Source organism: Mesitornis unicolor, unplaced genomic scaffold, assembly GCF_000695765.1.
Source record: "Mesitornis unicolor isolate BGI_N332 unplaced genomic scaffold, ASM69576v1 scaffold5372, whole genome shotgun sequence".
Lineage (NCBI taxonomy): Eukaryota > Metazoa > Chordata > Aves > Mesitornithiformes > Mesitornithidae > Mesitornis > Mesitornis unicolor.
Genome location: NW_010169709.1, coordinates 1 through 12,796, shown reverse-complemented (window position 1 = coordinate 12,796; position 12,796 = coordinate 1). Strand labels below are relative to the sequence as shown.

The window sequence follows — 12,796 nt, the reverse complement described above, 5'->3', positions numbered from 1 at the left end:
CTGAAAAGTCCAATTCCCGTAGCATTTGAAAGACGTGGGGTTCCTGCATGCTTACTTTTTCAAGCCAGTCTTACAAATGGTGTGTGGAGGAAAGAGGTAAATAATAATTAAAACCAGACTCACCTGCTTGCCCTGCTTTCACTGCATTAGGCTCTCCAGCCTGGCAGGTCTTGGTGGGCTCATTAATTTGGATGGACTGTGCTGTCCAAACAGCCCAGCTCAGCAGATGGGGTTGATCCAGACCTGACCTTGTATGGTCACCAGTCAGCCCAGCTCTGCTGCCCGTCCTGCCCATTGCGCTGGCAGCAGCGAATGGAGCCAGCATCTGCGTGCGGAGACGGGGCGCGATGTTTATTGATATGGGAAAGCGAGTAAACCACCAAAAAATGTATGTAGGGCAAAGAGGTGGATCTGATTCACAGGATGGTGAATTCCCTTGGAGGGTCTGGGCTCCGTGTGGTTAAAGCTGGGGTGGTGATGCTGGGGTGTGATTTGAAACCCTGGGTTCAGGCCCCAAAGGACTGATGTGCCTCAGCTGTAACATTACACACCTATCCAGGAACGGTTTCGTGATCCTGTGTGGGCAGAGGCTCTCTGGGCAGCAAGAGGCAGACCTGACCACTTCCCCCGCCTCCCCGGGCCCCTGGGAACACAGGACAAGGCAGGGAAGGCTCAGAAACCTTGTATTACAAAAATAAAAGAGCGCATGGCGCAGTGTCACGCGTGAAGTTGCCGTGCCAGGCTCCAGCGCAGAACGTACCAATCGAAGGCAAATATAAAAAAGACAGACACTGTTAAACAGTCGCAGGGCAACATCCTTAAGGCTGAACGATCCCAGCTGAACTGAGCTGATGGAAACCAAAGACCCTCCTTATTCGGAGCCCCAGCAAGGCAGGATTGGTGTGGCGGGAGCTGGGAGCTTTGCTCTGACTTAAGGGCTGGGTTGAGCCCCCAGATCATCTCCTTTTCCATGGTGGCAGCCCTGAAATGTGTGAATAGGGCTGGGGTCCCGTGGGGGCAAGTGCTTCTGGTCTGATCTCATCAGGGAGAGGGGCCTGGGGAGAGAGGGCTTTGGGTCTGGGGGCTCTGCCCCGGTCACCTCTACCCTCACCCCTCCAAGCGTCCCAAAAAGAGGGCCGGGCTGCCCCCCTTCCCTTCCCACCCACGGACCCTGGGGTCCCCTTTGCTTTACATCAGCTCAGTCAGCCCCCAGCTCAGCACTGCTCCGTGCCGTCCGCTGGGCTGCAGGGGAGGCTGGGCTGGCCCCGCTCACGCCGACTTGGTCCCGCTCTCCACCTCCTTGTGCACCCACAGCTCCTTGTGCTGCTTGCGCCCGAAGCCCTCGTCATAGTTGCCTTTACTCTTGAAGAGTTGCTGGAAGTGGGGCTTGCAGTAGAATTCCCCATGGAGCGCCGCGTAGCTGCCCAGGCTGGGGAAGGAGGCAGGGTTAACTGGGCATGGGGCTGCAGGCTATGGGGAGCGTGTGGGGCTCAGGGACACCAGGGCAGGGGAGGGATGAGGAGAGAAGGTGCAGGAGGGGACCAACTACTTCCCCCAGCCAGCTTGCGGTGTTGGGGGCTGCTGTGAGGAGCCTTAAAGGTCTGTAAAGATGGGTGGGGGGTCCCACAGGGCAGCTCAGCCTTGGCTCTGTCAGCCAGGAGGGAGCTCTGGCTCAGCTCCACGTTACCTTGGGGCTGCTCTGGAGGGGAAACAACGCCTCTTCCACACCAGCTGGGATTTAGCTGAGACTTGGGACCAGATAAGCCTTTTACTTTATTTCTTTTTCCTGTGGTGAGTGGGCTGGGGGGGGTCTTTAGCTCCCACAAGAGAAGGGGTTGTGATGGGTGGGTGGGTGCATCCCCAGCAGCCCCTGGCCCCGCTCACCTCAGCTTGGTGTGGCAGTGCTTGCAGCAGAAGCAGGCGTTGTGGAAGACGAATTTATCGGCCACCAGCCGCTCCCTGGACGATTTTACCGCCCCCCAGCCGCTCCATGGGATAGACGGTTTTCTGGCAGGCGGTGCACATCTCCTTCACTTGCGCCTTCAGGCTGAAGGACTGGGTGAGGGGACACCGAAGGGAGAAAGGGTGAGGAAGGGGTTTGGGACATCCCCCAGCCCTATTTCCTAATATCTATGGAGCGTTGGTTGGCGTGAAGCAGCCCCATCTCCCCTCGCCCTCCCTGCACTGCTCCACTGATGGTCCTTCCCCCCCTGCCGTGCATCCCTAGGATGCAGTAAAGCCGCAGGTACCTTGGAGCGCTGCACCGTGCTGCCTCCTGAGCTGTTCTTTGCCTCCTGAGGAGGGAAGGAGAAGAGAAATGAAAATGAGAGCCTGGACTGACAAGCTTGGCGCTGAGTTGTGCTTAGGGAGGAGCAGCAGAGGATTTGTACAGGCAGCTGAGCTGCACGACCTTGGGGGCCACCAGCAGCTTCTGCCTGGCTGCCTCGGGCATAGGGTGACCACCTCTGGACTCGCTTGCCCAGAGGCCATGACCTCCATCGGGCTGTGGGAGAAACTTGCTGCACTGTGGTGCTTTTCCCAAAGAGAGGAAAATAGAAAAAGAGGAAAAGCTATTTAAATGTTGCAGAGAAGGAACTTGGTAGCAGGAGGCTGCAGGACTTGCCTGGGGCTGTGAGGGTAGCGCAGGGAGCTCTCATCCAGCACCGCGCTCTGAGGCCTCTGTCTTGGACACAGGATCACGTCATGGCTTTGCTTTTTCCACGGCCAAGGCATAGCAGACCTCTTTTGTGGAGGCAGCCCCAAAGCAGAGAGCCAGGAGATGTCACAGCCTAGGCATCACACAGGGTGACATCCCTCCCTTGCTCCCAGCAACCGCTGAGGAGCAGCTCTCACCATCCACAGGCATCAGTGTCTGTCTTTGGCTACCCCATGCACATCTCAGACCACACAGGGCTGGTGTTACCCCTCAGGAATAACAGCAGCAAAGCAGAGGAGCCCTGCTGCCCCATCCCCAGGGGGTGCTTTGGGCCTGGGATGGGTGGAGAGGGGGAAAGGACCCCCAGGAGATAACTGGGAGCCCCATGTTGAGCCGGTTCCCTCTCAGCAGATGTTTTGTATCTGAGTTCCCCTGCCAGCCCCCTTCGCAGCCTGTCACGAAACGCCTGCGCCGTAGGCGAGAGCAAAGAGCCTTGAGTCCCTGCAGGCTCTGTGCATGGAGGGCAGGAGGGTCCGAATTGAAGACATGCTCTGCTGCATTGTGCAGCTTGACAGATGCTACTTGGATCCTGTAGAGAGGGACAAGTGGCCAGAGAGATCCAAATTCTGGGGTGCCCCAGGATTTAGGAGCGGGGTCTCTGCAAGCTCTCCCATCTGCAGCTGCAACAACTCATCCTCCCCTGCTCACAAAATCACAGAACGTTAGGGACTGGAAGGGACCTCCAAAGCTCATCCAGTCCAATCCCCCTGCCGGAGCAGGAACACCCAGATGAGGTTACACAGGAAGGCGTCCAGGCGGGTTTTGAATGTCTGCAGAGAAGGAGACTCCACAACCTCTCTGGGCAGCCTGGGCCAGTGCTCTGTCACCCTCACTGAGAAGAAGTTTCTTCTCCAATTGAAGTGGAACCTCCTGTGTTCCAGTTTGTGTCCGTTACCCCTTGTCCTATCATTGTTTGTCACCGAGAAGAGCCTGGCTCCATCCTCGTGACACTCACCCTTTATAAATTTATAAACATTAATGCTCCTGCTCCTCGCTTACCGCAGTGTGAAGCCCCCCCATCCTGTGCCCTCCCCAAGCTGCCCATCTGCACAGGCACCCACTGGGTCCCAGTCAGCCACCTACAAGTGGTTTTGCTTCCCTCTGCAGTGATGAAAATGCTCCCTTCTTTCCAACAGCCAGGATCAAAGGGTTAAATGCACTTTAAGCAAGTGTGGAGCAGCCATGGCTCACCCTCTGTGCTGTTTGTTCCCAAAACTGGGGTGCTGTGACCCCAAGACATCACCCCACTGCCTCCTCATCCTCCCTGGTGCTACTCGTTCAGCTCTGCATGGCCAGCCCTGCCCCATCCCTCTGCCCCCAGGGCTGCTCTCCCATCCCCACTCCTCCTGCCTTGTCCTTCCCCATCATTTCTCCTCCGTATTTTTGGAAACGGTTTGTCCAAGAGACGCACAGGAAACTCTCACTTCGCTGAGCTGCCTCTTCAGACGTTTCCCAGCTGCTCTCGCTGGCTGAGGTCAGGGACGTGATTTTTCCTCTCACTCCCACAAGGCTGGAGGAGTCAGCCAAAGTCAACAGAGGGACACGGGCAGCGAGGAGGCTCAGGCCGTGTAAAACCAGTTGCATCCCTCGGCGCTGGTAAAGCAACCGCAGGTGCTCTCCTGGGGTTAGGATTTAATAGACAGCTTCCAGGCTCGGCTGACCAGAGCTGAGGAAAATGCTGCCTCTTTGGAGCTGGGACACATCCGTTCCCAAGGCTACAGGCAACGCACCGCTGCTCGTCACTTCTCGGCAGCCTTCTGGCTCCGATCAGGCACGCTATCTATTTCATATCTGCTATATCCTCCCTCGGGGAAGGGCCGTATCCTGTCCCAGCAGGAGATGTTCTTGAGCCTTTATGTTTTTCCATCTCCAATCACTCCGCTCCTAAGCGGCTCGCATGCTCTCAATTGTGAGTGCAGAAAGCCATGGAAACACAAACAAACAGACGGCAACTGGAGACGGGAGCAGGGCACGGACCAGAGCCTGGACGCTGGCCTTGCAATGCGCTCAGCAAACAGCACCTTCTGCTGGAGCAGTCCTGCCCCCGTTTTGTTGTTCGAGGAGCAGCGACTGTGCCTTTGATCACCCTAAAATGTCAGGTCTGGGATGCAGCTGCTGTACACAACCACCCATCCATCCCTGAGAACCAACACCCGCTTTGAAAGAATCATACGAACCACAGAGGGATGCTACCTACATGAGTTGGGGGTGGGCTGGCGGGTCCCGTGGCCTGGAACATGGCTCCTTCCCCTCCTCCGTCCGTTTAATCCTGAGCGTGGAGTTCGTGGGCCGACGTTCCCTGGGAAGGTGTCCAAGACAGACCTCTTGCAACACCTGGAAAGGAAATGTCAACAGGAGCGTGGCCGGTTTCATCAGCCCAAACCCGGCAGCTGCGCAGCTCTGCGGGAGCTGGAGCGTGGCACCGGCGTGCTCAGAGCTTCCTCCGTCGGCTCCGCGTAGCCTCTTTGCTCTGGGGGTTTCTTGAGGGATCCAAAGGTTTTAGGCACACCAGGCTGGGCTGGTGGACAGGAGATGTGGGTCTGGAATACTGTGCGGTTTTGGGAAGCTGGTGGGTGATCTGGGGTGCTGATGCTCAGGAGCTCCAGTCCCATACAAAGAGACTGGGCTAGGATGGGAGAGGGCTGCTGGAAACAGGAGCAGAAGGTGATGTGATGGCTTCTGCTCCAAACCCACCTGTGGAAGGCAATTGCCAGCAAGGCTATGGCTCCCAGTCATGTCTGGGAACCCAGCACCCTGTGTTTCACCACTGTAGCCACTAAAGGACTGCTGTTACTGGAGCAAGGACTGTGGTTTTAGTCTAATTTTAGCCCAGAAAAGCCTTGCTGAACAGAGCTGATCACAGCTCAGCAGAGCGAGTGATGGGGATTTTGTCTTCTCTGGGGAGCACACTTTGCCTTTAGGCTGGGACCAGTAAGCTGTGGCCTCTGTGATGTGCTGAGTGCCCGGGGGGATGAGTTTGACAGGTCTCGGATCAGCTTTAATGCAGCAGGAAAAAAAAACCAAAACAGCATTGCAAGCCACCCCTTTTGGTTAAAAATCAGCTGAAAAAGCACTGACAGATCCTCTGGGGTTTTTCCCCATTGCACCTTATCTTCAAGACACCCATAAAAGGTCAGGTTTGATCAGCCCTGCTTTGCGTACACAAGACAGAGGCGTGGGGTTGAGCAGAGGATGTGGAGGGAGGAGCAGAGCGGGGAACAGGAGGGCGAAGGGGGTGTCTGTGCGGCTCTAGGGTGTGCTGGGGGCTGGCAAACCCGTCTGAGGCTTCTCCCCCCCTTCTCCTGAGCCCTCTTGTTCTCATAACATCACCCCAAACCCTTTCCTGCTGCCTGTGGGTTCAGGTAGACCCTGAGAAAGCCCCAGGGCAGGAGATGTGCTGAGTTGGAGGCCTTGGGGCAGGGGGTGTCTGTGCAACATCGATCTCATGGTGACATTCACAAACACGCCCTGGGTTTTAGGGGCTCTTTGGCTGCCTAAACAGTTCCAACACCCAGGAGCTGGGCCCAGCAAAGCTCCCCAGATCAGTGGCTGCTTTCAGAGCTGAGAGACTTTTGCCCCGAGTCCTGAGCTGCGCTCCCCTTCGCAGGCCCTCGTCGCAAGCGTTTCAAGGCCTTGTCAGAGAATACAGCCTCTTTTTACCTAAATCATTTCCCGTCTCCTCTGTGGTTTTGCTTGTTATTTCCTGCTCCGGAGCGGGCGGATGGCAGCACGCAGGCGGCTGCTGCCGTACCCAGTGTGGGCCACGGTCCGGGGCAGAGCCGGCCGAGGAGCAGCCCTGGAGGCAGGGCCTCACAGCCCCTCTCTGCCCCCCATTCCATGGGACAGGCCCTTCCCTCTCACATCTGTGGGGTCTGTGCGGTGCCTAAAGCCCAGTGCAGGCCCCAAGGGGCACCCTCTGCTCCCACGCCTCTGATGCGGATGCACAACACAGCCCTCCCCCTTGTCACCTGCCTTTCACCTTCTCCCGTCTTTGCCACAAACATCTCTCCCCCCCAGCTTTCCTTTCTCTTCCCTCACAGCTCATCCTCCCTACCCCAGCCACCTTCTCTCTCTCTTGGTTCCCCCAATCTCTCCATCATCCCTCTCCTGCCCTTCCCCACACACACACCTGGCTCCTTCCACCTCCTATTTCTTCCTTTGCTTCTCTTGCCCCCAGACCCTGTTCCCTTCAATGCCACTCCACTTATCCTTCCCCATGGCCTGATGTTCTCCATCCAGCCCCATCCACCAGGTCCCCTTTCTTTGCCCCTTCATGCACATACCCCACTCACCGCCTCGTGCCCATGCTCTCTCAGCTTTGGTTTCAAACGAGAGGTCCCCTCGGTGTAGGCACGTGAGAAGAAGTTGCTAAACGTCCTTCCTGCCAAAGGACAGGAGGCCAGAGTAGAAATCTCAAAGGGGAAGGGTGTGCTGAAGCGATAAGGGAAACAGAACAGGCTAGAAACCGCAGGAGGGTTTCTAGGAGGCTCTCAGCTGCTGTCATCGCTCTTCCAAGGAGGCATTAAGTCTGCACGGGATGGGATTTGAGCCCAAGGCAGTCAGCACAAGCCTCCATGAGCAGAGGAACCCCGATGGCACAGGCTTTGCTTAGGGACATGCTGCCACATTGCTGTTATGAAGCCTTCGCAATGACTGGGACAGCCCCCCCAGCGCTTTGGGGGGGGCCTCACTGATCTGAGGAGTGCAGAGGGCACCTGGGATGAAGCGAGAAAGCCAAGTCCAAGGGGCCATGGTGGAGGCTGGCACTGTAACTGCCAGGTCTAACTTCTCCAACCCTCTGTTCCCCAAGGGACTCTGCCATCTACACAGCCCAGGAACAGCAGTGCTGAGGCTTGACCCTCTCCTAGTCCTGCAGCCAGCGTTTTCAGGCATCTGGCTCAGCACGTGGTGAGAACCCCTTTGCCTCTAAAGCCTCCGTTCTTCCTGCCCCTCCTGGGAGCATCTGATGTGGACAAAAAAAACCCTTTCTCCAAGGGATCCGGGCTTGTGCTGTCTACCTGAGGAGATGGAGCAGCTTTTGATGGCAGCGCTGCTGGCCACAGCGGGGCAGACACAGAGGGAGGTGAATCTCGGGCCTGCTTTGGGGACTGTTTTGGTGATCTCAGCAAGTTGGCGTTGTACTCAGGACCTTGAGCCTGAGGCGTGTTTGGCATCCTCAGGGGAAGTGCAAGAGCAGCTTGAAAGATGCTGCAGCCAGGTCTTTTAGCACCAAATGGGGAGCAGTTTGGGGTGAGGAGGGCAGCGCTCATCCCAGAACCTGCTTGGTCACAGAGCTTTTTCCTACAGCCTCTCTCATCCCCTCTCACCATCCTGTCTGGACCCAGGGCCAGATGTAAGGAGAGGGAAGCATCTGGGGTGGCCCCACAAGGAAATTCCCCAATACTCGTGACTTGCCTCCAAACCATCGGATTTCCCATAGCCAGGATGGGTGCGGGGAGCCTTTCCCCCTTCCCTGGCTCTGGCTAATGGCCTCTCCAAAAGCCGATGGGTTTCCGGCACAGGAAAGCAGCGTGACTGCGGAGGGCGAGAGGCCCCTCTCTGCCATCTGGTTCCCATTAGCAGCCCTGTGAAGTGTATGTTTACCACTGGGATCACTGCACCATCGCAAGAGGCTTTCCCAAAGGCAAAGTGCGGAGTGGGGGATCCGGGCCCCTTCCTCCTCCATCCTGGGAGGACGTGGAGTATCCCCAGCAGCACGGCGAGGTGTGGGCATGGGCTCAACACCTTGGAGAGGCTGTCAAGCCTCTCCCCCAGGAAATCATGGGCTACTCTGATTGCTGTGGGATGCAGGGCACTGATGTCCCCTGCATCAAGCGCAGGATTAGTGCTGACCCTCCAGCTCCATGGCCAGCGCAGCCCATGGTCTCTCTCAGGATTGCTTGGGGAGAAGGTGGAGAGGAGCTGGAAGGGCCTGGCCTGAGCCTGGAGGTCACCACTGGCCACTGTTTCTACAGCTTGTGGCAAATCCACACCATGAAACAAAGCGTGGGGCAGAGGCAGCATCAAATGGGCCAGTGCCAGAACCAGGGAATGGAGCACAGCGGCCCCAGGGCTGCTTCACCTTCTCAAGCGTGCAAAGAAACAGTGAGCTGCAGTCTGGGGGGGATGGTGGAGAGAGCCAAGGGGTCATGGCTGGAGTTTTAGATCATGGAAGACCTCAATTCAACTTCAGATCTTGGCTCCTTGTGTGGCTTTGAGCCAACCACTTGACCTCACTGGTATTTGGGACCCGTGGCAGGTCCCTGCTGGCTTGACACAGAATGGAGAAGCAGCCAGGTCACTTCTGCAGACACCAGCACCCTGCTCATCACGTTTCTGGAGAGCAGCCCCACCACACGGACCTGTCCCAGCCTGCACCCCACAGCACGGAGCTACCTTCCACCAGCCCGCCCCACTAATCCGCTTTTCATCCACGTCCTACGCCCGGGCTGCCTCTTGAAAGGCTGCCAGTGGGCAGGAAATCTGCAGCCGAAATGCTGAGGGATGCTGACAAGGAACAGTTGTGGGGAGGAACAGGGCTGCCTTTGTCAGGGCGACAATGGAGGACCCATACGAGCGAGGAGGGAGCCCGAGGGAAGCCCCTGCCCACCCGCTCTGCTCTCCTACCTCCAACCCTGCCTCCGATTGCCTCCTCCTTGGAGGTGCCTGGCCCTGGAAGGACCAGGGATGAGGGGGACCGGTCTGGTGGGCAGGAGAATGCAGATGGGCAGGAGGATGCTGCTGGGATTTGTGTTTTCCAGAAGTGGAGAGTGAAGAACGGAGCAGCCTGGGATGGTGGCCACGCATTGAGAATCGTGGTCTGAAGGGAGTCTCTGCTCCCTGGGATCTCCTACCTTGCTAGGAGCTCAGATACAGCAAATGCAGTAGGAAGCCTGCTTGGAGGGTGAGCAGAGCTTTTCCAGGCAGAGACAAATCCTCCTCAGTGGTGCCAGGTGACAGAGCAAGTGACAGTGGCCAAAAATTGCAGGTTGGACATTAGACAAAACTGAGATAAAGACTTAGAGGCTCTGCAGCATGGTACTGATTAAATGCAATATGAACCTGGTGCAAACAAGCACGATCACGACAGGCAAAGAGCAGTTCATGCGCTCACCCTCCCCTTTTCAGTTCGTCCGTAGCCTCTTCCATAAACCATGCTCCACCTGGAAACCTCACCTTCTCGTTTCCTCCATAAATGTACATCCATTTGCCATTATTGTAGTCCTAGTTCTTCTCCCACTATAACACTTGCCTCCCAGAGGGATTCATAAAGAGCAATCACATTCCTTACCAGTCTTTTTTTAGCAGGAGAAGCCAATTCCTTTTAATCTGTTCTCGCAAGGTGGCTTCTTCATTCCTACAGCCACCTCAGCACCCCGCAAGTAGGCGAGCTGGCCTGGATGCACTAAAGGAGATCTCAGACCTTTGTATAATGGTATGAATACTTCTCTGGCACCTCTGGAAACATCTGGCCTGATGTGTTCTTATTCTGCTCCCTCTGCCAGAAATCCCAGGTGCTCTTTCTTCACTTGCTGAGGTCCCTCCAGGCTGCAGCAGCTTCGTGTTGCAGCTCCCCGAGTGCCTGCCCTGGCACAGCTCTGCTTCACCCGTTTCTAGGGCTCCCGTCTCCTCCTGTTTGCTGATCTGTGTTTTCTCACCATGCACCAATCTGACTTCTAACAGGACTGTTAACAAGTTCAGCCCCCGGGTCTCTCCTTGGGGGAGGATCCAAGTGTCCTCCTTCCATTTTGCTGTCTCTCCCCTATCCTCTTTCCTGTCTCCACCTAAAATAATAATTTCCTTGGGGCGCTGTGTCAAGTGTTTTCCTTAAATCCAGATTCCTGAGGCCCTGTCAGACATCGGTTATCATATCCAAGGAAGACACTGAGCCAACTTGACATGATCTGTGTTAAAACTACACCGCATTTTATTCTGCTTCCCAGCTCTACGTCTTTAATTACTCTTCCAAAGTCTACTCTAGAAACTCACCTTTTATTGTACTCCAATTAATGGACCTGTAATTGTCTGTAATTGCCTGTAATTGCCCCTTTCTCCAAACATCACCAGTGAAGGTTATGTTGGCTCATCTCCTCCTGTGAAGTATCACCTGTAACACACCAGGCTTTGGACTTGCATTTCCTATATGGAAATACCTTGTATTTTAAGCAAAGTCCTGAGAGAGCCCTGCCAGCCCCTCCTGACAGCTTCTGCTGTTTCGCCATCTGCAGACGCAGCAAGAGCAGGGGTGAGTCCTGTTCCCTGCACCCCAAAACACGGCACAGCCACTTTCCATGCTCCCTGCCTCCACTATGGGAGCTGCTGCGTCCTCCTGCGCTCGCTGTCCAACGGGCAGATTGTGTCAAAAAAACCCCAAGCCACCACAGATTGTATCCGTAGGTTGAATCTCAAGCGATCTTTCTTTTTGAGCTGCCCTCTCTACTTTCAGCCTTCGCCTCCATCCTCCAAGGATCCAAGAAGCCACACAGCCCGGTTTAGGATCTGGTGCTCTGCAAGGATGTGGGGTTTCAGTGGAGCCACGAGTGTGCTGGGAAAAGCCCCAAAGAGGCTCATCTGAGGCTCCTCGTGTCTGAAAACCCTGGAGCTGGCCATATGGAGGGGGTCAGGGGCACAGCAGAGGAGCGAGAAGTATGTCTAAAGTGTACTTAATATTGATGGCAATAATCCCTGCCCCCAGATTTAATGGTTTCCATCCCAGAGCTTTCGCTAACAGCTAGGTAAGCTCTGCAACACCCCCAGATGGCAGATAAATATGACTTAACTGGAAAGTGAAAGGCAAACACCTCTAGGGGAACATGGCAGCTGCCTGACAGCGGCCAACAGCCCTGCACAAGTGAGGGTGGGCAAAAAGGAAAAGAGAAACCCCATTGCCACGCAGGAGCGGAGGGGGCAGCTGTAGGCCCACAGCACTGGCTCGTAGAAGGAAGCCAAAAGAGGAACTCCCATCCCTAATGAGAAGTCTCGTGGGATTTTCGTTGACCTAAAAAGGTCAGGAACCTGGTTTTGAGCTGTTTGATAAAGAAGATGCATCCAGTCCCTCTGCAAAGCCCGAGAGGCCAGTTCTGATGGACCCTCGCTTCTGAACTGGGAATTTGCTTCTTGTAGGGCTCCCATTTGAAAGGGACGTTAATGCTGGGCTCGTTTTGGCCTAGGCTTGATCGGTTGCCCTGCAATTATTTTGTAATCTATGTTAATAAAGCTGCAGATGTGCTACTCCTGGCCTTAAACACACGACGGCTCAGCGGAGGCACCAGATGTCTTCCCTGCGAGAGCCCTCACACGATGCCTTCATGGACAAAGCCCAGTTTGCAAGGCACGGTCCAGGCTGCTGAATTACCGTGTCCTTTCAACACTGATGCCCACCCCATGAACAAAAATCAGCAGAAAATTGATCAGAAATATCACCTACAAGGTAGCTTAGCTGCTCTCGAGTCATCCAAGGGATGACAGACAGACCAGACTGGCTCCAAATGTGGTCTTTACAGCCCCAGACTGGGACTTGGGAGACCTGGGCTCTGCTGCTGATTTTTGGGTGGCAGTGGACAAGAAAATGTCATTTCTCCTGTTCCTTTTTCCCCCTCCCGATGAAAACAGAGCAGCTCTCCTTTGTGAAGCCCTGGGAGATCCCTGGCTGCTAAGGGTTATGCCAGAGCTCAGGGTATTTGTGTTGTTATTAAATCTCACAGCCATGCAACAAGCCTCCCCGGGGAAGCGATGAAAGACCTGGCGCTGGAAAGGTTTAAACCGGGCTGGCTGAGGCGGGCACAGACACACCAGCGAGAATTAGCAGGCATTAACCAACAGGGATAAAGGAGTCGGGATCTAACAGGTTTTCTTCCATCTCTGCTTTTTCTGATCAGCTTAATAAAATGGATCTGTCCGGCCCTTCCCCTCCAGACTGTGCTGCAGCACACAACAAAGAAGGAATTACAGCCCAAACGGGGAGTGTGAGCCCCGAAACGCTGCACCCCAAGATGCCCGCTGCAGCGGATCCAGTGAGCACAGGCCTCTGCTTGCCCCTGTCCCCGTGAGGTGCTGGGTGCCAGCCCCTCGCCCCCCCAG

General features: G+C 55.7%; 1 protein-coding gene across 1 annotated transcript; it reads right to left on the bottom strand.

The window, feature by feature from the left end:
• Nucleotides 1–1,269: 1,269 nt before the first annotated feature.
• On the bottom strand, nucleotides 1,270–4,955 carry LIMD2 (LIM domain containing 2). The gene is made up of 5 exons (XM_010179429.1): nucleotides 4,914–4,955; nucleotides 2,250–2,294; nucleotides 1,991–2,055; nucleotides 1,885–1,959; nucleotides 1,270–1,429 (listed from the first exon to the last, which is right to left on the bottom strand). The coding sequence occupies exons 1-5, from the start codon at nucleotides 4,953–4,955 to the stop codon at nucleotides 1,270–1,272; spliced, it is 387 nt and encodes a 128-aa protein (XP_010177731.1).
• Between the last annotated feature and the right edge of the window lie 7,841 nt (nucleotides 4,956–12,796).